At 44.2% G+C, this 27,765-nt stretch overlaps 1 protein-coding gene across 3 annotated transcripts in view; it reads right to left on the bottom strand.

Annotated features, from left to right (window-relative positions):
• Nucleotides 1-229: 229 nt before the first annotated feature.
• The window catches only part of LOC147889616 (Ubiquitin system component Cue protein), a 54,366-nt gene continuing 26,830 nt past the window's right edge, over nt 230-27,765 (bottom strand). For 2 of the 3 annotated variants that reach the window (XM_087391572.1, XM_087391573.1), the window contains exons 5-9: nt 18,327-18,440; nt 9,954-10,019; nt 9,757-9,854; nt 9,222-9,667; nt 230-2,238 (exon numbers count right to left, since the gene is read on the bottom strand). In XM_087391572.1, coding sequence (XP_087247698.1) covers nt 764-2,238; nt 9,222-9,667; nt 9,757-9,854; nt 9,954-10,019; nt 18,327-18,440 — 2,199 coding nt within the window. In that variant the 3' untranslated portion in view covers nt 230-763. The remainder of the gene's footprint in view (nt 2,239-9,221; nt 9,668-9,756; nt 9,855-9,953; nt 10,020-18,326; nt 18,441-27,765) is intronic. The other variant, XM_087391574.1, reaches the window with a different exon arrangement.

The raw sequence follows: 27,765 nt of genomic DNA, 5'->3' as shown, positions 1-27,765 counted from the left end.
ATTGCAAGAGATTCTACTTGGGGAGTGCATGGAAAGAATACAACCCACTGAAGATCTCATTGGGTTTATGAAGTATAGCAGTAACAACACTTAAATTCACATCAGGCACATGCTAGCTCTTCATCTTGCTCGTCTTAAATGTTAAGTAATTGTGGATCTAAGGGGCTTGATAGCCCGCTTAGCAACAAAAAAGTTAGCATAGTACTCAGACAGTACATCAAGAACCATGTATAGGCTAGGTGGGGTTAAAAGCTGGTCCCAATAAGGCTAAACAATCTCTATTGTCATGCCACATGAAATCTTTGTATCAAAAAACAACATTGAAACCTGTCCAGGTGACCTCGGCGTATCAAATTTTTCAAGATAGCATTTACTTGGCTCTCTAGCAAATGAATAATTCGGACTAACTATCATTTGCCTTTGTTAGCTGCAAGTAACTGTACGTGCACATGCCGCGCGTCTGTTTCAACACCCCAAAATACATGGCAGACATTCTTCAACACCTCAAAAGACCCGGAAGTCTTCTAAACTGCACGCGTCTTTCAGCCTGCTTGTTAAAAACCTTCCAAGAAAAATACTTAAAAGGAATGGCAATGGGAGATATTATTTGAATTAGTATCTACATACATACATGCCGAGTCTGTAAGTTTTCCTCTTGTAAGGCAAAGATGTGAAGGATGAGCAAGGAAAAGGTGCAGTTGGAAACCAGTTATCGACACTTGACCCTTGAGGCTTGTGCAAGTGTATTGACACTCATCTATGTTCACCCAACGCTTGCAAAGTGCTTCTTCATTGCACGGTCCTTCCTGTGATGGTTGTCATGCTCCCTCCTTGACCCTCCCCTTCCACGATTATGTGTCCCTGTACGCCCTGAGAAGTCTGAGTGCGTGGGTCCCTGAACATTGGCTTGAGGAGTTGTTTTCCTGTCTGAAGCTTGAGGAGTTGTTTTCCTGTCTGAAGTTTCTTGTGGCTTGATTGGGACATTGCCACCACGTCCAAGTCCATGAATCATTTCTTCTTCTTCTACCTTTAGTGCCTCCGCTTCCTCTGCACTGGAGACAGCTATAGAACCTGCAACCTTGTAACTGTAGTTCTTTCCATCCTTCACGAAGTACTGTGCCCGAGGCTCCTCTCGCCTGCCTCTACCCATGCCTCTAATTGGGTGGAATGGAAGTCTGTTGTTTGTGTCAGAGAATCTGTTGCCAGTTTCTCTTTCAAATGAGGTACTCTGAGATTTGGAATTCATTGGCATCGCTTCCGATGCTCTGGAGACACCCCTGTCAACTCCACTCCATATGCCTTTGGGCAGCCCATCACTTTTAACTCTGGTAGGTACACTATTTGTCCATTCTTGGTCAGCTGATGGACCAATTAATGATTTCGATGCCATCAGATCAAGAAGACTTTCGGTCTCTTCCACTCCATCAGCAATATGCGTGCCAAGGTCATCAAACGAATCATCATACTCATCCTCATACTGGGCAGCATATGCTGCAGTACGAAGGGCATCCTCTGCATCTCGTTCGTCAAGTAATTGTGCTGCGTTTCCCTCCCCCTTATCTTTGCGTACAAATCGCCCTTTGAGGCTTTGAACAGAATCTGAAACTAAAACCTTTGAAGGTAATATTCCCCCTAGTTGCCCAGCACTTGAACTACTTGCTGACATTGATGAAGCCAGCCTCTGTGCTAATCCCTGTGCTTCAAAATCTGATACAGTTGAGTCTGAAAAAGTTGCATCTTTCATAGCCTCTCTCATTGTGCCTTTTAAGCTTCCATTCATGTTGAAAGCCAAAGGAGTTGCTTCATCAACCATCCTCTTTCCTTTATCCTTTGCCAATACAGTTAGGCCATCAGGTTTACATTCAACCAACTTTCCCTTACCTTTATCCTTTGTCAATACATTGGTAGCTAGGCCATCAGGTTTGGATTCAAGCAGCTTGTCTAAAGATAGTAGGCTCGGATGAAGAGTCCCTTCTAGAATTCTCTGGATTACTTCCTCCGGATTGTAGTCATATGCCTCAAGACAAGCTGCAATAAATCCATTTCCATAGTCAGGGAAGAGGTCCTTGATGTGACTGATCTTGGATTCATACATGATGTCAGCTTCTTGCTTTTGCCCACCCTGTTGATCCATGAGAGAGAAATTGGAGGAATTTGGCATTTGAGATGAAACAGAACTCATGTAGCTCACGAGTGCTGAAATAAATTCATACTGAGCACCATCCAAAGTAATCAAGCCTGCAAACATTCCAGAATCGAGGGTTCATAAAGTGAAAACATGACCATTGCCCCAAACAAGGTTACTCTTGAGAAGTAAAATGGATCAAGCACACAACTCCATGTTTTTGGATAAAATGAAACACATCTTCGTGGGCCTTTCAAGATCTCATTGAATTATGGCCCCATGCTCTTCTTTCCAACGAAGAGCACAACAACCAGAGAGCTACCTAATTTGGGCAATGTTGGATAAAACATTTACATCAGTACTATGCGACATATGTCAAATACACACATCATATTCTAACAAGTTCAGTATTATGAAACAGATGTCAAATGAGACAAATTATATTCTAACAAGCTGAGTGATATGTTTATCTGCTCTTTGCTTTTTGGATAGAAATTAAACACTTTTTCTTGGGCCTTTCAGATCTCATAGAATTATGGTCCCATGCTCTACTGTCCAAAAAAGAGAAAAACAACAAGAGAGCTACCTAATTTGGGGATGTTGGATAAAACACCTATGTCAGCACAATTTACTGTGAGACATGTAGAATGACACACATTATGTTCGAACAACAATAACATGCTGCGTGATATCGTTTATCTGCTCTTTGCTTTTTGGAGCAGCTGAGAATGCCTCTGTAGTTTTGAAATTTCCTTGTGTTTGTCCCACTATTTTTCCGTGAACTATTATCAAGGAAATTAAACAATTCTGAAAGTACTTGGGACAAGTCAATGGTCTTGGCATAGTAGCAATTGAATCAGTTGTCATCAAAGCAAGAATGGCTTGTTCTCAGGTACGTCAAAGGAATTCAAGAGTATGGCATCAGATACAGCTCAAGGGATATGCTCAGTGGTTTTTGTGACTCAGGTTGGGCAGGAAATCTCGTCACCCAGAGGTCTACTTCTGGATATTGTTTTATGATTGCAGGTAGCTGCGTCTCATGGTTGAGCACAGTTGCACTGTGAGAAATGAAAGCAAGATGCACAATGGTTGAGGAGAAACAACTCGCTGAGCTGCTGTGTTGAGAATTATAAAACCCTACAACCCTAGGTGTAACCCAACTGGGGCTAAGACCCTTAACCACTAACTGTAGTGAAGGAAAAGACTGAGGGAAAGTGCCCCTAGCCTTATTACTGACCTAACATTGACCTTGCATTAATATTTCAAACACCACCTTGCAATCTCAATGTCCTGATGTCCAAGGTGTGATCTCAATCACGAAATGGAAACAAGCTTCATTAAAGCTTTGCGGGAAGCCTCAAATTTTTCTAAATTAGTGCCTCAGTGAATAGACCGGCCACATTCTGATGTGTCAGGCAAAAGATCAGGATGATCTCTCCTGCATGTAACTGCTCTCGGACATAATGATAGTGGATTTCAATGTCTTTCGTGTTGAAACAAAATATTACATGCTATACAATAGCGAGAATTAGAGGGGGAGACTCCACTGATGCATGCAATCATCACAACCAAACACATTCAATTGTTGTTGTGAAAGCTGCTGCCCTATACTCAGCTTCACAAGAGGAGGTAGTTGAAAAATAACGAGAAATGAGAACTTACCCCTTAGTGTTAGGGTTTCATGTCTCCATTTCAAGAACCTGTCTAGACCTTCGCATATATATAATTTACACCATTCGTAATGCCCCTCTTAAAATTGCACTACATAATTAGAGGGTGATTTACAAAATCTCCAAGTGCTCGCCGGGCTTATGCGACAGTGCTTTCACTCTCACTTTCAAGATCTCCGGACCAAGTCTCTTCTCACTGATTCTTTGGTCCGCCTAGTTGGTAAATGGAAATCCATGCTAGGATCCTCATCTATCAGAGGTGGAATGGGTGTGGGTTGAAAGGCTCCAAGTTCTCTTATTGGCACAGAAGATCAATAGTAAGCCATCAGGTCCCACACTAGATCATCTTGGCTAGGTTTGGGGTCCCTCCACTCCAACTTGATGCACCATTCCAAGTGACCACGTACCTCCATCAAGTCAAACATTTTAGTTCCTTGACCTTGCGATGATGTAGGTTGCCATGGCTAGCCTTATCTGCATCCCTGACATTAGCAATTGAGCGTGATCAAAGGTGTTGGTATGCCTGCACATACAAATGGTTTTGAAAGCTTTGGACTGCACATAGATAGACTTCCCCCTTTCCAAAGGCCCCCTCTATTCCCCTCACCTATCATGAGATTAACAGCATCATTTGGAGGATCTTGTATAGCTACACACATACAGGACTTGGTTAGCACCTAGCGAGCTCCCAATGAAGCTTCTACATAGATCACTACATACAAATATCAGAGGAGGGCTTCATCAGCCCACCAGGCTATATGCAGATCCATCTCTCCCACTCCCCAAGGATCTTGATTGCGCAGTTCATGTTTCTTCACTCCAACTACATATTGAGACTGGATAGATTTTGGGCATACCTAGAGAGGGACACAGCTACACCTTATGTGATCTAAAGGAGATTGAGTCAGAGGAGAACTTCACTTTCAGTTGTCCTATGTACTATAAGATTCAAGGTCATCACGAATGTCTCTTCAAAGATGGATTATCTCTTGGTCTGTTCGGATCACAGACGTTTATGGACATTCATTCATGAGGTTATACAACACAGAGACACTTGCTTAGGACACAAACGAGATTGGGATTGTAGGAATGGGAAGAAGGTGGAAAGGAGGCAAGGGAGCTAGAAGGAAGGAAGCATAACTTGAAATAGAAATGAAAGGAAATGGAAATGGAAAGAAAGGCAAGAACCAACGGGAATCACTTACATGACCAAAAGCTCCACTTGAGTTGATTGATGTGACAAGTGAAAGTACAACACTCATATAGAGTGGACACACACACTCAAGTACTGTATGTACATGTGATAACTCCCAAGATGCCACATGGCACTCTCTCACACAAAGACTGATGAACTAGTTCCTAGTACACACTAGAACACACTCTTTGACTATGATTTCTCCAACATCCCCCCTCTGAGCAAAGAGCATGAGACCCATCACGCAAGAAGTAGACCGATTCTCCCTCCATTGCAATACTGCAAAGAGGAAGGCCAACTATCCCGGAGGGGAGCAGCTTCGGTCCACTCTCACATCTAATCCATTTCCATGACCAGGTCTGCATTGGGGTCTATCGATGGAGATGCACCAGCACAAAGAGACACTACTACAATATATCAAAGAGCAGCAAGAGGCATTTAGGCCACAGGATATAGAGGTTGACCAGGCACAGTGATGTGTCACAGACTTTTATACATTTGAGTCAATTCCAAGACACTATGGAGTAGAGGAGGAGGAGTTAGCTGATATGAGGGCAGCCACGATCAACAAAGAGAGCTGACACGGTGTCGCAAAAGAGAGGGACGTAGAGACCACGCGCAAGATAGAGAGCACCCAGAGCACACTCAATCGAGGTCCGATGTATCATAGCTTTGCTCAGGGGGGACCAACGAGGGGTCACTTTGGACATAGCCCAAAGGGTTCAGAGATCGAAGAGACCGTGTTCCCCGTCACAGCATGAGACAACTCGACATACGTAGATCCGAGATATCTTGACAGCTCATCAGAGAGCCACCACTGTGCCGGGCTTCGATTTTTGAGCTCCAGCTTTGAGATTGATTAAACTTATGTCAATTTGTATTTGATTGATTGTGATTTTTCTAGAGCCACTGAGCTCCGCGCCCTTTGCTCCAACGGAGATAGTGCAGTCATACACATATCTAGGAGCAGTCTTCACAGGACCCATCTTCACGATGAAACATACAACCCAGGCACGACTCACACGAGGGCATAGTGCTTTGGCTAGACTAAAGTGGCAGTGTTTCCAGGGGCACTTCCAAGATCCACCAACGAAGGGCTGGCTTTTCGACACACTAGTGCGACTGACTGTCATGTATGTAGCACCTTTCTGGGGGTGTGATCTTCTGAGGACAGATTGGAGGAGCTTCGAGCGGCTATAGGTGACGATGGGATCCAGGATGATCCGATGTAAGCCCTCAGTTCCACATGAGATAGTACAGGCGGAGTTCGCCATGACACCTCTCCAGGTTGATGCCATCTTTCAGACAGTGACTTTCGTCCACAGGGTGTGGGACTTACGAGATTGGCCCTAGAGTCATCCAGACGACTCATAGAGAGCAGGGCAGACACATGGTATGCACACATATCTACATGGCTTGCCAGGCACAGTATCCAGATGGATAGGCTTCCCCCCTTTCAATACAGCATGGATGCACCTCCTGAGTTGATCCCACAAGATGAGATCAACCGTATTATATGGTTAGACCTCCTCCAGCTTCACACATCCCGGACTTGGGACGACCAGGAACTCCCCACCAAGACCCAGTTCTATCGCGACCACTTCTTGCGAGTATCAGGGGAGGGATTCATTATCAGACCCCAGTATCTTGAGGATAGAGGAGTATCTCATGCACTGATGATTGGTAAGATGCGGGTTTCATCCCATCAGCTAAGGATTGAGGCAGAGAGAGCAGTGGGTATACCTAGAGAGCAGTGGATCTGCATGCTATGTACGTTGGGGGCGGTTGAGATAGAGGAGCATTTCCTTTGTGTTTGCTTGCCCAACCTACTATGAGATTCGAGGACGCTACCACTGTCTCTACCTAGAGGGAAATGGCTTCGGTCCTTTGTCACGACTGATCCATTTCCATGACCAGGTCTGTACTGGACTCTATCTGATGGAGATGTGGCAACACAGGGAGGCACTTCTACGACAAATCAGAGAGCAACAAGGGTTAGTCAGACCACTACAGGACATAGAGGGTGACCGGGCACAACGACACGTCCCAGACTTCTATACATTTGAGTCAGCACCGGACACAGTGGAGTGGAGGAAGAGGAGCTAGCCGATATGAGAGCAGTCTGGATGAGCAGCCGGCATAGTCCCACCGAGAGAGGGACGCAGAGGCCACATGTGCGACGGAGAGCCCCCAGAGTACACTCTATTGAGGTCCGACCTATCACAGCTTTCCTCAGAGGAGACCAATAGAGACGAGGGATCACTCTAGACATTGCCCAGAGAGTCCAGAGAGCGAGGAGACCGCGCCCCCTGCCACAGCTCGAGACAGCTCAATAGACACAGATACGAGATATTTTCGCAGCCCACCAGAGAGCCATCACTGTACCGGGCTTTGGTTTCGTCCCAACGCCTAGATAGATAGATTGATATGATATGATATGATTATGATTCTGTTAGCATAGATTAGTACTCAGCAAGGGTCCTAGCATACCCTTTGCTTCAGCCCACTGAGGCTTGTATGAGTTCGCTTTTCTGTGCACTTTGTCCCATAGGCCCGCGAGGTCTCCCGTGGACGTTAATATATCTTTCTTTCTCTCTCTCTCTCTCAGCCTGGGGGTTAATATCAACAAAGGGGCTTCTCAGCTTACACAGGCCAGCAACACGGAGTTCCCCAAGATGAAGACCTTCGCTTCGACCCCAAGTAATCCCTCCTATTCTGATATTGCAGCTTCATCTCCCCTCCCGTACATCTTCTCAAAGACGCCCTCTCCATATGGAAAGACATATCTGCAGCATAGAAAGCTTGTAAGCATGACAGACCCGCAAGAGCACATCTACTATTTACGACAGGAAATAGGTGAGCTCAAGCCTAGAATTGTAGCTCTAGAAAGGAAAAACAATGATATGGAAGGGACAGGCAAGCAGGAATTTATTCAAGAAGTGTTGCACAAATGCACTTCATCTCCACCAACACCTCAGCTGGTATCCATAGTGAAGGAATTGATCACAACTCAAGTAAGTTCTATCAAGCAGGAGATGACTGCAAATGTCAATAACAAAGTCAACAAAGCTGATTTATACATGGAGGTTAAAGAGCAGCAAACCAGAGTACATCGGGGGGTTGCAAGATGGATGCATTGGAGGCGGTGAGGAGGGTCTTATAGAAGACAGGATATTATGCCTCAAGAAAGAAATATCACAAATCGATTGGGATGAAGACTACATAAGCGATGTTACTCAAAAAGGAACACAAGCACAGGTACACTTCAATGAGAGGGCAGCAAGAATCAATATTCTCAGACAAACACGCAAGCTAAAGGGTACAAGAATTTGGATATTTTGAGGAGTTCACTCCAAGCCAGCTCAAACAAAGACACGTCGAACTCACAAAGGTGAAGGAAGCACGCAAGGAAGGTAAATGGGAAGTCTATCGGGATGGACATGCTTTGATTCGAGATTTCAAATCTAAACCCAAAGACTCTCAGTCTTAAACTGATGTTATCCAAGCCATTTTTCTAAGATACAACTAGTATTTAGTCATGCATCTAAATAATTGGGGCTAAGCTGCCTTGAGCGCTCCCTCAACTCTCTGGGTATCCAGATGTTTCTGCAACTTTTTGGTGTGCGCTTTGTCCCATAGACCCGTGAGGTCTTCTGAGGATATTACTCTCTCTCTCTCTCTCACTCACACACACACACACACACACACACACGCGCGCGTGCGCACACAAGGATCATGGATAGTCAATCACATCCTCTACTAACTCAAAATGTCTCAGTTTTCAGTTTTGAGTACTCATTCCTGAGTTTATTAATATAGCACTCAGCAAGGGTCCTAGAGCGAGCCCTTTGCCTAAACCCATAGTGGCTTGTATGAGTTACATTTTTTATTGTACTTTGTCTCATAGGCATGTTACTCTCTCTCTCTCTCTCTCTCTCTCTCTCTCTCTTGTGCATGTGTGTTTGTGGGTGCAGATGCCCGTTTCGTGGGTCCACCCATTCAGTTCATAGACCCTTTGGTCTTTCGAAGACTTGTAATAATGTCTCTCTCTCCCTGCACTGGATTCATCAACACTGAAGAAAGAGCAGGTGCATAAAGTTGCAAACAGAATGTGCGTTGAAAAGTCATAGCAATCAATGCAACAATCAAACAAGGACAAAGTCAAAAATGGGAAGGAAAAAATCATTTGCAAGCACATTAAAATACAAAGCATGGATATATACACCGGTACCCTTTTGACGCAGACGAGCCACCATATCCACAAGCTTGTGCTTTCTTTCAATGTTCCTAAGAAGAGCTCCTGTGCTAATCAGCTCTTCTTTTGCACCTCCAGGGATTTGATCAAAACCCTCGCTTGGATATGCTGCCATATTGGACAACAATTGCACAAATGCTTCTCCTCTTGCTCCTGGATCAATCATCAATGTCCTGTGCAAAGCATTAGCTGTACCCTCATAATGGCCCACTAGACTGCTTTCATTTAGATACGAAAGAGAGAGTGACTTCCAAGCAAGTTCCACCAATCTCACTCTAAGCCTTTTCATTCGCAAATCTGCAGCAGCTTCTGTGTGATTTGTAACAGTAGGAGGCCCAAGAAGAGTCAAGCTTCGGTGTATAGTTGGTAATAAAGCATCATGAACACCAGCCAGAGTAGGAAGAAGCTGACCTTTCCAATCACTGATAACAGGCACAGCTTAATGAGTGTGGATACTGGTAAGGAAGAAGAATAATCCACATGGAAGCAGGAAAGATCACCAAAATGATACCTCTGGGTTCCAATCGAGACTAAGATAATAGCACCTTGAGGATAGGCACCAATGAAAGAATAGAGTGAAACCACAACATCGTTCAAATAGTCAAGGATCTGCCAAAACAACTAGAATTGGTCATGCTTTTCTTAAGACCATTGTCCAAAATTACTGGTAACACAATTGGCATCCCTATGCAAGAAATCAATAGTCACCTCAAAGAGCTCCAGCTGCAATTTTGGGGCTACTGAGCCTTGTGAATTCGCTGTTTGCTTTTCCAGCTGAAAGAAAAGGAGGCATGGGAGAAAAACTATTAGCTTGAATGGTGGAGTTGACTGACATGGCAAAACAAAGCCGAAAAGAGTAAACAAAGCAATATAACCTCTTATCAATTAGAGCTTTGATGAGGATTGCAAGCCGGAAAGAAGAAATAACAACTCAAGTTCATCAGAAAAATCTGAACCAGGGAGATAAAGGGGGCATGTAAAAAACCACCAGGACAATGGACGGACACGCAGTCAAAAATCTATGCCATTATGTTGCAGCTGGCACTCAACGCTGGAGCACATTGTGATTTATACAGATATACCATCTAGTTCACAACTTCTGGAACAAATAATATAATCATATACCACATGGTATCTGTGAAGATAAATAGATTTTCAGGCATGGCCTATGGTGACAGATAGTCAGGTTTTTGCAAAGGCTTGCCTCAGGAAACAACCTTAAGCACAGACTAGGTATGGGTGATGTTCACCATACATGTAATCTACTAGACAAGCACATATTGCTAGCAGAAAACATGCTTCCATACTGAGAATGAGTTGTGTATCTACGTTTTGGAAAAAGAAACCTTCTTGTTAAGCAAGTCAAACAGGTGGAAAACCTCACCCATGGTTGTAAGTAAGGGAAAAGTGCCCCTAACCTACTTATTACATTACATTGGTCACTGCTAAATTATAGCAATAATTCTAACATCCCCCTGCAGTGCCAATGTCATGTACAAGGAAATGATCAATCACCAAAAGGAGATAAGTTCAGGGCATTGCGAAATGCCTCAAACTTTTCACGTAGAAGTGCTTTCGTGAAAATGGCTGCAACATTGTCATGTGTTGACACATAGATCATGTTGATCTCTCCTGCATGCAACTTCTCTCTGACATAGTGATAGTGAACCTCAATGTGCTTCGTGCGAGCATGAAACACAGGATTCTTTGCCACTGCAATAGCACTCTGACTATCAGTGAGTATTGGAGAAGGACCCTCCAATGAAAGATGAAGATCAGCAAATAAACGACGCAGCCAAACACATTCAACTGTCGCTGTGAAAGCTGCCCTGTACTCAGCTTCACATGAAGAGGTAGCCACTGTAGATTGTTTCTTGCTCAACAAAGAAATACAAGCTTTGCCCAAAAAGAAACAATTGCCACTTGTGGACTGCCTAGTGTCATAATCTCCAGCCCAATCTGAGTCACTGTAGGCATGCATCTGCAAGTCACCCCCCCTGGGAAACATCAAGCCAAAAGACTTGGTACCTTGCAAATAACGGAAGATGTGTTTTACAGCTTGCCAATGCATAGTCTTTGGGTTGTGCATATATCTGCTCACCTGAGAAACTGCAAACTGAATATCAGGTCATGTATTGCAGAGATAAATGAGGCATCCAACAGCCTGACTGTAGAGTGTGGCATCAAATGATTCACCTGCTTCATGCATTGTAAGCTTCAGCCCCGGCTCCATGGGAGTAGCTATGGGCTTACAATCCTGCATGTTGAATCTGTCCAAGAGTTTTTGCACATACTTGGATTGAGACATACCGATGCCACTTTGCTCTTGAGTGAACTGGATCCCCAAATAAAAGTGTAGCAGCCCCAAATCTGGCATGTCAAAAGTGGTCTACAATTCAGCTTTAAAATCTGCAATATTATCTTCATTTGACCCTGTGAGCAAGTAAGATCTACATAAAGAATGATGACTAAAATATCCCCCCCATCCTTCTTGATGTAGAGGGGGCTTTCAGTTGGACTGTTGTGCAGCCCCTTTGCTGGTCAGAAAGGCATGAATCTTTGCATACCATGCACGTGGGGCCTGTTTCAGCCCATACAAAGCTTTATTGAGCTTGCATACCTGAAGTGCATTTCCTGAAATTTCAAAGCCTGGAGGTTGTTTGACATAAACCTCTTCCAACAAGTCTCCATTAAGGAAGGCTGTTTTTATGTCCAATTGATGAACATTCCATTGAAAATTTGCAGCCATTGCAATAACTGACCGGATGGTTGTCATTCTGGATGTAGGAGCAAAGGTCTCCTCATAGTCTATGTCCTTTTTCTGAGCATATCCTTTTGCGACCAGCCATGCCTTGTACCTGTCAATGGTGCCATCTGGCTTTCTTTTAACTTTGAAAACCCACCGTGTACCTATGGCATGTTTACTTGGTGGCAAATCGACAACTTCCCATGTCTGATTTTTCTGAATGGACTGCAACTCATCGTGCATGGCATTCATCCAATGCACATTATCCTATGCCTCTTCAAATGTCTCAGGTTCCTCCTCATCAAGAAGAGTACCTGCATAAGCTGATTCAACTCAAACAGCACCTCCCCCATGCCTTACTGCACTCCGAGTTTTGCCAGGCAATGGAGCATCAATTTTACTCTCCCTGAGAGTCTGTAACAGCCAATTTGGGACTGTTTTTGCTTCATGTATATCTGCAATTTCTTGCTGAACAACCTCTTCCACGGCTTGTGGAGGTGGTATGACATCCTGTGGCTGAATCGGAGCATGTGGAGGTATCTAAAAATTCTGATTTTCATCAGATATATCAGTAGGGGAACCCAAGGCAATGGGTAGTAACCCCTCAAAGACATCATCGGAAGAAGAAGGCATATCAAATTCAGCTTGAGTGTAAGCTGAATTTTCTGAAAATATTACATCTCTACTGACAATAATCTTGCGTGTGATAGGATTGTAGAGACGGTAGCCCTTGCTCTCTGCACTGTACCCAACAAAAATGCATTTGATTGCCTTATCAGACAACTTATGCCGAAACTCAATGGGCACATGAGCATATGCAAGGCATCCAAAGACACGGAAATGATCCACGGAAGGCTTTCTCTTGCCAAACTTCATAGGGAGTCTTGATCTTCAAAGCTTTTGTGGGTGCCCGATTCAAAACATGATTTGGCACACATGAGACCTTCAAGCCAAAATTTGTGAGGCAATTTTTTGCTTTTCAGCATACATCTATCCATCTCCATAAGAGTACGATTTTTCCTCTCAGCTTTGCCATTTTGTTGAGGAGTTAGCCTCACTGTTAGCTGATGTACAATGCCCTTGTCTTTCAAAAAAGCATCAAAATCTGCAGACATGTACTCCCCTCCTCTATCTGTGCGTAATGTCTGTATCTTGAGTCCGGATTCATTCTCAACCATGGCTGCAAAGTGTTTGAAGACCATAAACACTTTTGATTTGCATTTCAGCCCATAAACCCAAGTGTAGTTGGAGTAGTCATCTATAAAAGTGACAAAGTAAAGATGACCACCCAATGATGGAGTCCTCATGGGACCACAGACATCACTATGGATAAGCTGTAATTTTCGAACAGCTTTAACTGATCCATCCTTCTTAAAAGAAGATCTGTGCATTTTACAAAGAATGCACCCTTCACAGGCATGTGGAGGAGGTGTTTCAAGAGGAGGCAATGCATCAACCATGGAATGTTTTTGAAGCGTCATCAAGCTGCCATAATGCATGTGTCCATATCTGGCATGCCATAACTCCGCATTCTGCATAGCAGCAGTAGAAGTGGAAACTGCAAGAGCATGTGCTGGTCTTTTCGCATACATGTCAAGCTGAAAAAGACCACGCAACAAAGTGCCAGACAATCTCAAGGCATAGTCATGCTCTCTATCATGGACTGCACACTTGTCATCTTCAAAAATGACCTGAAATCCAGCTCTGTTAAGAGTGGACACTGAAAGTAGATTTTTTGTGATACCAGGCACATACAAGACATCAGAAATTCTGAATGTTGAGCCATCAATGGCTGTAAGTTCAACTTCTCTTGTACCATGAACTGAATAGGAGTTGTTGGCACATGTGACCTTTTTACCAACGGGTGGTGGATGCAGAGATGTGAAGAGACACTTCCTGGAAGTGATATGTTTTGAGGCACCGCTGTCAAAATACCATGTATTTTGTGTCTCATTGACACTGAAAGCTGATGCATCCTTGGAAGAATCATAACTGCATTTCAGAAAAGCATAAGTGTCATCATTACAAGTGGCTGTACTATCCCGAGCAGCCAATTGAGAGTCTTAAATGCAAGACAAGAAGGTATAGCCGTGCTCCACAAAGTTGCTTGTAGCTTGCTCATTGTCAGATGCATGAGGAGCTGAATCTAAGACAGCTATACCGGAGCTGTTTTTCTTTTCTTTTGCAAGCCTTTTCTTGCATTCTCCAATGTAGTGACCTGGCTTTTTGCAGTAATGACATATTCCCTTCTTCTTGAGCTTACCTGCATCACCCTTAGCCTTTTGAGAAGGCTGTCCTGAACCACTGGAAGGCTGATTTGCTGAAGTCTTTGCCTGTCCCTTTACTTTAGGCTTGAATTTTGAGAGCATGGCATGTTCACCTCGTGAAGCCATGTTTTTCCTGGTTTGCTCTTCCTGCAGCAGAAGTCCTATCAACTTGTGAAAAGTGAGAGGATTTGCACCCCCCCTCAACGACAAATTCAGCGAGGTATGAAAGCTGAGATAAGACTCAGGAAGAGAATTCAGAGTAGTGGTAATCATCTCTGAATCAGGAATGATCTCATCAATATTCAGCAACTGCTCTCGTAAATCCTGTAGCTTTGTGAGGTGCACTGACATGGAGTCACCCTCTTCCATATGTGTATGAGACAATTCTCTTTTCAAAAAAGACACCTTGGCATCATTCCGAGCTGCATACATGCTCTCCAAAATATCCCATGCTGCCTTTGAGGTCTTACACGACCGGATATGTGGAATGATGAATCTTTTCACTGAAAGAGAAATACACGACAAAGCTAAAGCATCACGTGAATCCCCTCACTTTTGCTCTGGAGTGGTAGGTATAACTGCACCAATAACTTGTGCTGCAGCTGTACCCTGTGCATGACCTCTGCCTCCTCCTTGTTGGGGAGGGGTATTAGGTGCCACATTTGCTGGTTGGAACTCATTTCCACTTACATAGTCCCACAAATTACGAGAAATCAGAATATTGCGTACCATAAAACTCCAGAGGGAGTAGTTGGTACCATCCAGCTTGTCCTCTTGTGAGAGACCACTCAAACCGAAATCATTCTGATTTTGCTGGGCCATGTCTGAGAAAGAAAATACAGCAAACGCAAATCTGAATTCCCTTGCTGGGAATGGAGTGCACAAATCCCAAAAAAACACAGCCAAACACTGGCTAAAAATGCAACTCAAATCTCTGTAATGTCTCTGTCAGAAATCTGCCAGAGCATCCAATCTCTCCCAAAACCTGCCAAAAGTGCTTCAAAACACTCACAGAAAAGCAGTGTGAACTGAAATCTGCAAAATTGCTCTCCCAACACAAAAGCCCCAATTTGTGGCTTGAAATTGCAACCAGAAAGGGGCAAATGGTCTGAAAGCCCCAAATGTTGCATAAATTGCTCTCTGTTTGCAAAAGCCCCAAATTTCACTGCGAAATTGCAGTGTAATTGCAAAAGCCCCAAATGTTGAGGTGAAATTGAGTTGAAATTGGGGCAAATCCAAGAAAAGCCACAAATTTTGCAAAATGCCCAATTCAAATAATATGCTCAAATCTGCCCAAAAAACAGCTCTGCCAAACAATGGCTTCTTGCAAAATGTATCTTCAAAGAAAATAACCTGCATAGAGAGTCCTTTCTAGCACAACACCTGCAAACGAAGCAGTCCCGTACTAGTTGTACGGACTACTGCAGGAATATGTTGGCAGTGTACGGTTGTACAGAATAGTACGGATGACCGTACTTTTGTACGGACTAGTACACGTCGATGGAGCAGCTTATGCAGGTACGTACGGTAATGTACGGTAGGTACAATAGCACCTGTACGGATGGACTGCAGGTGTACGGAATAGTACGGACGCCTGATGAATTGACGACGAAATGACGCAGGAGCAGTACGGTCAACACAGGTGTACGGCTGGCGACGACGAACCGTACAGAACTGTACGACGAAGATACCACCTGGCAGTTTGTACGGATGAGACTGCAGGCTGTACCGCGCCTGTGTACGGAATGGAGCTGCAGGCTGTATGGCGCTGCAGTTGTACGAGCGACGATACCAAATGTGATGCAGGCGGCGTTGGTATGACGACGCAGATGCAGTACGGACTATACGGAATCAGTCCGTACATATTGTACAGACTGTCTGTACGGACCACGAACTGATGGAGCAGGGAGCTTGCGGGTTGGAGCTGGAGGACGAGAAGCAGAGAGCAGGGTCAACCTGCTCTGATACCAAATGTAAGAGTAGAAAGGGAGCAAAGTGAGAGAGCTGAAGCAGGAGAGAGAGAGAGCTGAAAGATAGTTGCAATTATATGAGTGTCTTACAACTGAATGGAGTGATAGGTTTTGTCTAAGTGACAAAACCTTATCCTTCACTAACCGTAGTTAGTGAACTAACTGTGGTTAGGGGGAAAAACCTCTGAGGGAAAAGTGCCCCTAATCTACTTATTACATTACATTAGGGGGATTGCGTGATTAGTAGTGGGACACACCTCAAGCCACACAAATCGATGTATAGAACAAAGGGGTAAGGAGTGAGTTAACAAAGTTGAAGGACAACAAGCCCCCCCAACCCCAACTATATAAATGCCTCAAGGGTAAGAGAAGCATATTGTTGCACCCAAAGAAAGCCCTCCTCTCCTTGCCTTCCACGCTCTCAAACGCCTCCTTTTTGTCTCCTATGATGAGTGTTCTCTTGTGACACCGATGGTGCCTTCCACAAACCTCCATAGAGTGTCAAGACGGGTCCATTTTGTTTCCCAAGTCATGAGATGTACGGTTTGCATTAGTTCACCATCCTAGCTGGCCATAGCCACAACTAAAGGAGTTGCAAAATGGGGAGCCATGACAAATGGGCCCCGTTAGGCACCAATGGGCTACCCAAGCACGCAAGACTCCAAGCATTGAAGCTAATCAAAGGAGTTGCAAGATGGGAAGCCAAGTCAAACAACCCTATTTGGCACATACGGGCCTTCTATAGCAAGTTGTCAATGATTCTAGGTGGAAAAAGTAGTTATCATTGTAAGCACCACAACATGAAGAAGGAACGATGGGTCAAGGAATGGTTGGTTATTCCTTCTTTTATGTGGCCAATCATCCCTCCTTCATGAGAATGATAATAACGATGAGATCAAAGCCTGTAATTGTGGAGAAAGCAAGCGGAATAAATGTTGACCAACCTTGAACTAGTCGCCATAGCAACTACCATCAACAAATAAGACTCCCGTTGGTTCCTTTTCCTTGCCCTGAACAGATGCCTGCACATCAAAGTTGGAGACCATGGAGGGATCCAAGACATCCTCATGTAAAGGGTCCAAAGAAGAAATCTGTGATGCAGGCACTTCATTTGAAGAGACCTCTGGAGGGTTGGTTAAAGTGTCCTACGGTGTGGTGTCCTTGGATCTGCACTGAGATCACAAAGAATAGCGAGCACTCCTCAATGCCATCTGCAACATAGAAAATCGAGAGTGAGACAGGACGCATGAAATAAAGCCTTTTTTTATATGCATCAAACTTATAGCCCTGGCAGCAAGCACCTGTACCCGTGACCTAAACCTAGGTTAAACCAGGTTGTAGGCAGTCAGTTGAGCAGCAAACCTAATCGTGGCAGTTTCTAAATCTGGCTGATTGTAGCTAGAGGAAGGGTCATGTGATATGGGACACACGATCTGACCCTGATGCTAGCAAGCTTTCCTGCTGGTCTAGACCTCAAGCTTGGAGGTGGCTCGAAGTATTGAGCCTATGGCTGGGAGATGAGCTGCTAGCCAACGTTAAGAGGCTTCTATTTGTGTGTTTTATTAGTATATGATTCTTTCTCAAAGGGTTAGACCCTATTGAGGTCAAAATCGACTTGACCTAGTTGGGGGTGTTTCAGGGATGCACTAAAAGGGATGTGAATATAGGTGCTCCTGATTCAAATCCTACAGCATTCCATGATGGTGTAATAAAACAAAAAAATGTTGAGGGTATTTTCAAATGACAACTTGCTTTAACTCCAGAATACAACAACAAATATGCCACAGTGCAGATTAGACAGGGCACAGAGCTCAAACACTATAGCACAGAATCAATAGGATGCAGGAGCATTGAGCAAAATGAGAGAAATGCCATAATACACAATCAATGCGATCCACTATATTACAAAATCAATACGATCCAAAATATTACATCAAGAAAATGGATTAAAACTACCCTTAACCATACTTTCATTCATTTAATAGTGCATAGAGGTCAAGTGTCATTTGAAAAAGCCAGTACACTCAAGAAAGGAGACAATGAATTAAAGCTACCCTAAACCATTTTTCATTCATTGAATAGTGCGAAATGGCTTCACCATTAATACAGAAAAACATCTTTCATGCATGGTGTGGAGAGTCTTCAGAAGAATAGGAACAACTTCAGCCAAATCTGCATTTAACTGCTTCTGCGCAGTAAAAACATTGCTCACCTGCACAAAAAGAGCCAGTCATTTCAGTCACAGAAGACAAAGACGGAGGTAGGACATTCTACATACAAATAACTCAAGTTGAGGTTACAAGATTCTTCAAATCTAATATGGTTTTCAAAGCAGCATGCATTATTGTTGAAATGAAGTTACTCCTTGCTCATAAGGTTTGATAACTTGGCATTGATCCTGCTAGCAAATTATTTTGGATGAGTTTCTATCACGAGCACATCCTCCACCTATAACCAAAAAGTTCCATTGATCTCTCAGACCATCTAAGCATCAAACTTTCACACATATACACACATAGTTTGGGACAGCTTAGGATCTTCTCAAACCAGCTCTTCATAGAGATAGGGATTATACAAAAACACCCTGAGAGCAGTGTGCCAGCAAGCACTAGTGTTTCTACAAGGAGACAAATGATCCACTATCTGCTTCTTTAAGCACCTTGATCCATAGGGCTTGGCATTACAACTGATGGAGAGGAGGTCTTATCAGAGAGCAACAAAGAAAGGGAGAACACCGAAATTGTGGGTGCTAACTCACCCAAATCAAGGTAAGCTCTTATTATGTATGTATGGTACAAAGGGATATATACTAGGCCATTGGCCTTTACCCCAACAACCTCCCACTTAAAGGCCAATGCGCCTTTAAGGGAGAAGATGGGCATCCTAATGTCATCCGACACCCATCAATACTTTGCAATATGCAAACCGCTCTGAGGAAAGACTCTTTGTAAGAAGATCTGCAGGGTTCTCACCTGTGTGAACCTTGACAAGCTGGATGCGCTTGTCCTCAATCACCTCTCTGATGAAGTGATACTTCACATCAATTCGCATGAAGACAGGATTCCATGCCAACTGGATGGCACTCTGACTATCACAGTGCAAAATTAGAAACCTCTCCTGCAATGCTCAAGTCTCCCACTAGACGAGTAAGCCATATAGCTTCCTTGCATGCCTCAGTGGCTGCAACATACTCTGCCTCAGTGGTAGACAAAGCTGTACATGGTTGCAAATGAGAGACCCATGAAACTGCACCTCCAGTGAATGAGAAAACATATCCTGTACTAGACCTCCTGGTGTCTACATTCCCTGCAAAATCAGCATCTGCATATCCAACAACAGATGTGTCCTTCCTCCCAAAGAAAATGCACATGTTCTTTGTACCATTCAAGTATCTCATGATACCTTTCACTGCCTCCCAATGCTTCTTGCCAGGATTTGCCATATACCTGCTAACAGCTCCCACTGCAAAAGCAATATCTGGACGTGTAGCAACCATGGCATACATCAAGCTTCCTACTGCGGATGCATAAGGTATCTTTGCCATTTCAGCCCGCTTCTCATCTGACTTAGGGCTGTCCGCTTGGCTGAGTTACATATTAAGGCAACGGAGTACTTATGGACTTCTCCCTCTCCATATTGAAACGCTCAAGTACCTTGCTAATGTACTCTTTCTGTGACAAATGAAGGAGTTTCTTGTTCCTATCCCGAACAATCCTCATGCCAAGCATGTGACTGGCATCACCCAAATCCTTCATGTCAAAGGTCTCATGCAACCCTTTCTTCAAGGCATCCACATCCAAAGTAGATTTCCCAACAATAAGCATGTCATTAATATATAAAATCAAAATAAGAAGGCTGCCATCTGATGCCTTCTTTGTATAGAGGCAATGATCTGTCTCACTCCGTGTGTACCCTTGGGATCGCATAAATGCATCAAACTTATGGTACCACTCCCTAGGAGCCTGCTTCAGCCCATGAAGACTTTTCTGAAGCTTGCATACCATCCGTTCTTTGCCTTGCACAACGAACCCTCTGGCTGTTGCATATAGATGTTCTCATGAAGATCTCCATGTAGAAAAGCTGCTTTTACATCCATTTGGACAAGTTCCATGTCCTCTCTGGCAACCAATACAAGCACTATACGAAGGGTAGTCATCTTCACCACTGGGGAAAAGATCTCATCAAAGTCAATACTCTTCTCCTGCTTAAAACCCTTGGCTACCAACCTTGCCTTATACTTAGGCAATGCATCTGCTGGAGACATCTTCAGCTTGTAAATCCATTTGCATGGCAATGCGTGCTTTCTTTTGAGCAAATAAACAAATCCCAAGTAGCATTCTTCATCAAAGAATCCATCTCTGACTGCATAGCCTTCTCCCACTTATGCTTGTCATTTCTAGACATAGCATCCTTAAAGCATGAAGGCTCACCACAATATGTCAACATGACATAATCTAGAGATGGAGCATATCTCTGTGGAGGTCGTGAGACTCTAGTGGAACGTCTCAATACTTGCTCACCATGAGCATCTTGCTGTCCCAACTGATTTTCCTGCATAACCCGAGGTTGTCCACCTAGATGTGGCTCTCCCACCTCACGATCTATGGGCTGTCCATGCCCTGCATCATGTGGAACAGGTTGTGCATGCCTCTCATATGGTGGTTGTCCATCCTCTTGAAACACCACTCTGCGTATCTCAACAATCTTTTCTGGGTTCTTGTGCATCTTGTCCTCATTAAAGATAATATCATGGTTGCGTACTATCTTCCTGACCTTTGGATCCCACAATCGGTATCCCATCTCGCCTGAATCACCATATCTAAGAAAAATGCACTTCCTTGACTTTGGGTCAAGCTTGCTGCGTTTTTCCTTAGGGATGTGAACATAAGGTGGAAAGATGCTCCTAAGTCTAGTATCCAATTTTGTGACAATACATCATCACTAGTCACAAGAAAAGCATGCTCAAACATAGAGGCATAAAGAATGTCACCCTCATTACTATTGTTACTTATGGCATTCACTTCCTCTATATTGACCGTGGATTTCTCTTCCTTCTTGGACTACACATTAGCTTTGCCTTTGCCTTTATCTTTATCGTTCTTCCATTTGTAGCAATCCTTTTTAAAATGGCCTTTCTTCCCACAATAGAAGCATTCCAAATCCTTTTTGGCATGGGATTTTCCTCTAGAATTGCTTGTATTTCTGTCGTGGTATTTCCCTCTGGAATATGACCTCCCTCTCACATTGAGAGCACTTGAACTTTTAGTTCCCGCATTGTTCTTTCTATTTATCTCCTCAGTAAGAAGGCTACTCTCAACATCACTGCTTGTCAGGCCTCCTACACGGGCTGAATTGCTTATAGCAGTCCTAAAAGTGTCCCAACTTTCAGGAATGGTGACTAATAAGAACATTGTCTTAACTGAGTCATCAAACGCAATTTTCTGAGCTGAAAGTTGACTGAAAATTATGTTAAACTCATTTAAATGGCTAGACATTGAAGTCCCTTCTTCCATGCGAAGATCTATGAGTTTCTTCAGCCAATACACTTGACAAGCGGCACTCTGCTTCTCATAAAGATCATGCAACTTTGTCCACACACCATAGGCGCCACCTGCAGTATCTTTCACATTGAAATACACCGATTTTGAAAGTATGAGCATGATCGTGGAGCGTGCAAGCTCATCCAATTCCTTCCACTCTTCATCATCTTCCCAATCCTCTGTGAGGGAAGGAAAGAGGGAGAAGAACAACCGGGAGAGAGTGAGAGAGAGGAGTGACACTAAAGATGCGGGTGTGAAGTGATGAGCCACACCACAAACTCATAAGTTTTATTAGGATTAGGTTTTTCCACCCTATGACTGTCTTAAGACAGTCATAGGTGTCATATCTTTAATAAAGGGGTGGCAATGTGCCTTTACCCCAACAACCTCCCACCTAAAGGCCAATGTGCCTAAAGGGGAGAAAAGAATAAAAATTACAGCAATATACAGTTACTGTATATAAGACCATAAAATAAGAATGGTCTCATCCTAATCCCATGATGTAGCGGCAATGTGCAAACCGCTCTGTAGGCAAGCTCTTAGTGAGCAAATCTGCAGGATTATCATCGGTATGCACCTTCACAAGCTCAAGTCGCTTGTCTTCCAGTACCTCCCTGATGAAATGATATTTCACATCTATGTGCTTGGTCTTTTGATGAAAGACCGGATTCTTTGCCAACATGATAGCACTCTGACTATCACAATGCAAGACTGGCATCTCTCCTGTAATGCCCAAATCTCCCACCAGCCGAGTAAGCCATATTGCTTCCTTGCAAGCCTTAGTGGCTGCAACATATTCAGCTTCAGTAGTTGACAGTGCAACGCATTTCTGCAACCGAGACACCCATGATATAGCACCTCCTGCAAATGTGAAAATATAACCGGTAGTAGATTTTCGGTTATCTGCATTCCCTGCATAGTCTGAATCTGTAAAACCATGCACCAATGCATCCTGCCTACCATAGCATATGCATAAGTCTTTGGTACCCTTGAGATACCTCAAGACACCTTTCACTGCTTCCCAGTGCCGCTTGCCTGGATTTGCCATATACCTGCTGATGACTCCCACCGCAAAAGCAATATCCGGACGAGTGGCAACCATGGCATACATCAAAGAACCAACTGCAGATGCATACGGAACCTTGGCCATTTCAGCCTTATCAACATCTGATCTGGGGCTGTCCTCACTGCTGAGTTTTAAATGTGGAGGCAACGGGGTACTAATAGACTTCCCCCCCTTCATTTTAAACCTCTGCAGTACTTTGTCAATGTACTCCTTCCGTGACAGAAACAAAAGTCCCTTGGACCTGTCACGAGTAATCCGCATGCGAAGAATATGGTTTGCATCACCCAAGTCTTTCATGTCAAAAGACTTATGCAGTTGTTTCTTTAAAGCACTAATCTCATGCTGAGATTTACTGGCAATCAGCATGTCATCCACATATAGAATGAGTAGCATCAAACTGCCATCCTTTGCCCGTTTGATGTACAAGCAATGATCGGTCTCACACCTATGATACCCTTGGGACTGCATGAAGGCATCAAACTTCTTGTACCATTCTCTTGGTGCCTGCTTGAGTCCATACAAGCTCCTCTTGAGCTTACACACAAGCTGCTCTTTCCCTTTAACAGCATATCCCTCTGGCTAACTCATATAGATCTCATCATGGAGATCTCCGTGAAGAAAAGCAGTCTTCACATCCATCTGACATAAATCCATGTCCTCATGAGCAACAAGAGCTAACACTGCTCTCAAAGTAGTCATCTTGACTACAGGAGAAAAGATCTCATCAAAGTCAATGCCCTTCTCCTGCTTAAATCCCTTGGCAACCAATCTGGCCTTATACCTCGGTAAAGCATTTGAATCCACTTTGACTTTGTAAACCCACTTGCATGGCAAAACCTTTCTGCCTGCAGGTAGCTGCACCAAGTCCCATGTATCATTTTGAAGTAGGGAGTCCATTTCTGACTGCATGGCTTTCTCCCACTTCTTTTTCTCTGTTCTTCCCATAGCTTCCTTGAAGCTGGAAGGCTCACCACAATCTGTCAGCATGATAAAATCAGCCACATTATTGGCTCCTGGAACAAACCTGTCAGGAGGCCGTTGTACACGGGTGCTCCTAACAAAATGTTCCGGATTAGGCTGCTGTCTAGCCTGTTCGTCATGCATGACGGGTGGCTGTACCACCATATCTGGCTGTTCTACAGCCCCATTTGCTGGCATATTCAGTGGTGCGTCATTGGCAAAATTATCTGGCTGATTTTCAGCCTGTATACCCTCTTGAACAGGGTTATCTGCAGCAGCCTGCTGCTGCATATTAATGGGCATTCTTTGCTGTCCGACATCATCATAAACAACCCTCCTGTATTCCACAGGTTGCACGGGTTCTTTGTGTACACTATCCTCTTTAAAGATGACATCATTGCTGCGTATAATCTTCCGTTTAACGGGATCCCATAACCTGTACCCCATTTCACCTTCGTCACCATAACCCATAAAGATGCATCTGGAAGACTTTGGCTCCAGTTTGGTGCGCAGTTCTTTGCGTATATGAGCAAAGCACTCGCAGCCAAACACACGTAAGTGCTTATATGAAGGTGGCTTGCCAGACCACACCTCCTCTGGCACTTTCAACTCCAAAGCCTTGTTCGGCGACCTGTTAATTATGTGAACTGCTGTTTGCACGGCTTCTGCCCAAAAGCCATGGGGCAATGCAGCATAAGACAACATACATCGAACCTTCTCCTGAATAGTTCGATTCATCCGCTCACTTACCATTTTGAGATGCATTATGAGGGGCTGTGAGTTCCTGTTTAATGCCCTTAGCTTCGCAAAACTGTACAAAAGCATTTGACACATACTCACCCCCATTATCGGATCTGAGGCATTTCAGCCTGCGACCTGTCCGATTCTCAACCTGAGCGACAAACTTCTTGAAAGCATCTAAGGCATCGCTCTTATGCTTCAAGAAATAGACCCACACTTTGCGTGTGGCATCATCAATAAAAGTAATGAAATACTTTGCACCCCCTAGTGATAACTGTGGCATCTCACACAAATCAGTGTGCACTAGATCAAGCGGTGCTCTATTTTGGGGAGTTCTCCTCTTATGAGGAGTCATAGAATGCTTGCCAAATATGCAATGATCACAAGTAGGCAAATCTGAAAATGAAAGAGACGGCAGATAACCCAAACGTGACAGTTCTTGCATTCCTTTAATGGACATGTGTCCCAACCGGCTATGCCACAATGAAACCTTTGGCAGCTCGGTTATGGCAACAACATGATTACCTACACTGGAAACATAAAGAGGGTACAAGGTATCACTCTTATAACCCTCAGCCACTACAACCTGGCCATCAATAATCACCCATTTGGAATCCCCAAATGTGGTGTGGTAACCACTGTCATCCAACAAGCCAGTGCTAATCAGATTTTTCTTGATTTGCGGCACATGGCGAACACCATCAAGCATAAATATGCGTCCATCAGGGAATACTATCTGTATACTGCCAATCCCTGCAATCTGACATGCATAGTTGTTCCCAAGGTGAACAACTCCATGAGTACCTGTGTAGGAAGTAAACCACTCCCTATGAGGAGTAACATGAAAAGAAGCACCTGAATCCAAGAGCCAGGTGTGCATGTCATGGCCATCAATAACCAAAGTATGTGCAATTACAGCAGAAGAGCATAGAACATCATGTCTGTCACTGTCACTGTCACTGTCCTCTGCTGCAACATTCACTGCATCCAAGTCATCTACCTTGGCCTTGCCTTTGCCTTTGCTTCCACTGCCTGCATCCTTTGCCTCAGCCTTCTTGGCTTTCTGATCCCGTATAAACTTGAAGCACTTAGACTTCACATGTCCCTTCTTGCCACAATAAAAGCATTCAATATCCTTTTTGCCACGGGACTGACTGCGGGATTTGGACTTACTAGCAGATCTCCCCTTGTGCTGAGTCCTGCCTCTTTCCTGTACCTGCAAAGCATTTGAAGACTTGCTGCCCGCATTATTCTTCCTGCTCATCTCCTCCATGAGAAGAGAGCTCTCTACATCAGCATATATAAGAGTGACATTTGAATTAGACAGGGTGGTCTTGAAAGTGTCCCAACTCTCAGGGAGGGTACACAACAAGAAAGTAGCCTTGAACTCCTCATCAAGGTTCAACCCCTGTGCAATCAGCTGTGTAAAGATGGCATTGAACTCACTCAAGTGTGAGGTCATAGCTGTACCTTCCTTCATGCGAAGATCAACCAGCTTCTTCAACCAATACACCTTACTGGCTGAACTCTTTTGGGCATACAACTCTGCTAGCCTCTGCCATACGCCATAAGAGGTCTTTTCAGCCTGAACATTGTACACAAGAGAATCACTGAGAGTAAGCATGATAGCAGCCCTCGCGGACAAGTCTAGCTCCTCCCACTCATCATCTGACATCCCAGATGGCTTGACACCCTTCACCCTTATAGGCTTAGAAATCTTCTTCAGCAGAAGTACATTCAAACACTGTTCTGCCCATAATGCATAATTGTGTGCCCCTTCCAATTTCTTTATGTTCAGAATTGATGATTCACTTCCCCCTGATGCCATATCAGATAAGGAAAGTACCTGACTCCCTGTAAGTCAAAAATGACTGAATAAAATTCTGATTTCTCAGAAAAAACCTGCTCTATCAAGAGCCAGGAGCACTCACAATAGTGCTGTTTTTACTGTCAAAAAATCTGCAGCAAAACAGAAAAAATTTCCCTCCAGTTACTGTACCTTCTGACACACTGTACCGTGCTCAAATAGGCATAAAACAGTAATTTCAGAATGCTGCAGCTGTTCCACAAGTGCTTTAACAGTGCATCATCAGCTGACGAAGCACAAAACACTGCTGTCCTGATCACTTCTCCCACCTCAGATGAGGTATTGCACTGCAACAGAAAATGGGACAAATCCCAAACAATCACCCTTCTGCCAAGGGGATAAAAGGCATCTGAAGGTCTCAAACAGTAACCCAAGTGCTCTCAAGCAAAATCTGGGTAAAAGCCCCTTGATTTGACACCTGTACCAAGTGAAAAACACCTCAACACTGAGGTAGCATACAAAATACAGCGCTCTCCTGGCACTTTCACCTGACAATGCAATGCATAAACAGCCCTGTGTACACAATAACAACACAGATCCCAACGTACAAACACTGAAGAGAAAATCTTTTGAGCACTGTCAACGATGGACAATTAGGGACCGAGTAAACTCGATGCACCCTGGCCAAGCGTGGCTCAACTGAGATTTTCAAGGTGTCGTACACAAAATGTGACCTGCAGAAATGTCACTGAATACACTGCGGAAACAAGACCAATGTGGGCTCCCTGGCTCCACACTGCCTCAAGGCATACACTGCATAAGCTTCCAGGCAAAAGCCCTTTGAAAATGTCACCCAAAAGCTGAGATTTGCACTCAGCAAAAGCATAAAAATCCTCTGCAAAATCAAGGCATTACCTTCCCGAAACAAGATAACTGTGCAACCACCACACACTGTGGTACTAGTCACCTCAAGCACGAGGGACAAGAGTGTACTTGCTGTACCTCAAAAAACACAGTTTGAAGGACTGAACAGCCGGGAATGCTCTCTCTTTGTCTTCTTTCCCCAAAAGAAAAAAAAAACTGCTGTACCTACTGTACTTTCTGTACCTGTGTACTTGTGCAGGGTACCACTGTACCTGCTGTACCTGTGCAGGGTACAGATCCAAAAAAAATTTTCAAAAATGCCCTTCTCTGATGCTGCTCCCTGACGAAAATTTCTGATGCACGTCCCTGTACGTACGGCGGCGTCCGTACAGTACGGACGCCTGTACGGAGTCCGTACGGCGGTACGGCCGGCCGTACGTCCGTACACGCGCGTGCTTGCGCGCCGCCCTATTAGAGGCCCGGAGGCTGTAGCAGCTAGCAGCAGCTGCTGGCGCTGCTCGGCGCCGCCCTGCTGCAGCCCGGGCTGTGCCCTCGCTAC

This window comes from Dipteris shenzhenensis, chromosome 20 (assembly GCF_047967505.1).
Source record: "Dipteris shenzhenensis isolate YYH24624 ecotype China chromosome 20, Dip_SZ_1.0, whole genome shotgun sequence".
NCBI classification, from domain to species: Eukaryota; Viridiplantae; Streptophyta; class Polypodiopsida; order Gleicheniales; family Dipteridaceae; genus Dipteris; species Dipteris shenzhenensis.
The sequence above is the reverse complement of the archived record's forward strand: the minus strand, read 5'-3'. Positions and strand labels throughout refer to the sequence as shown.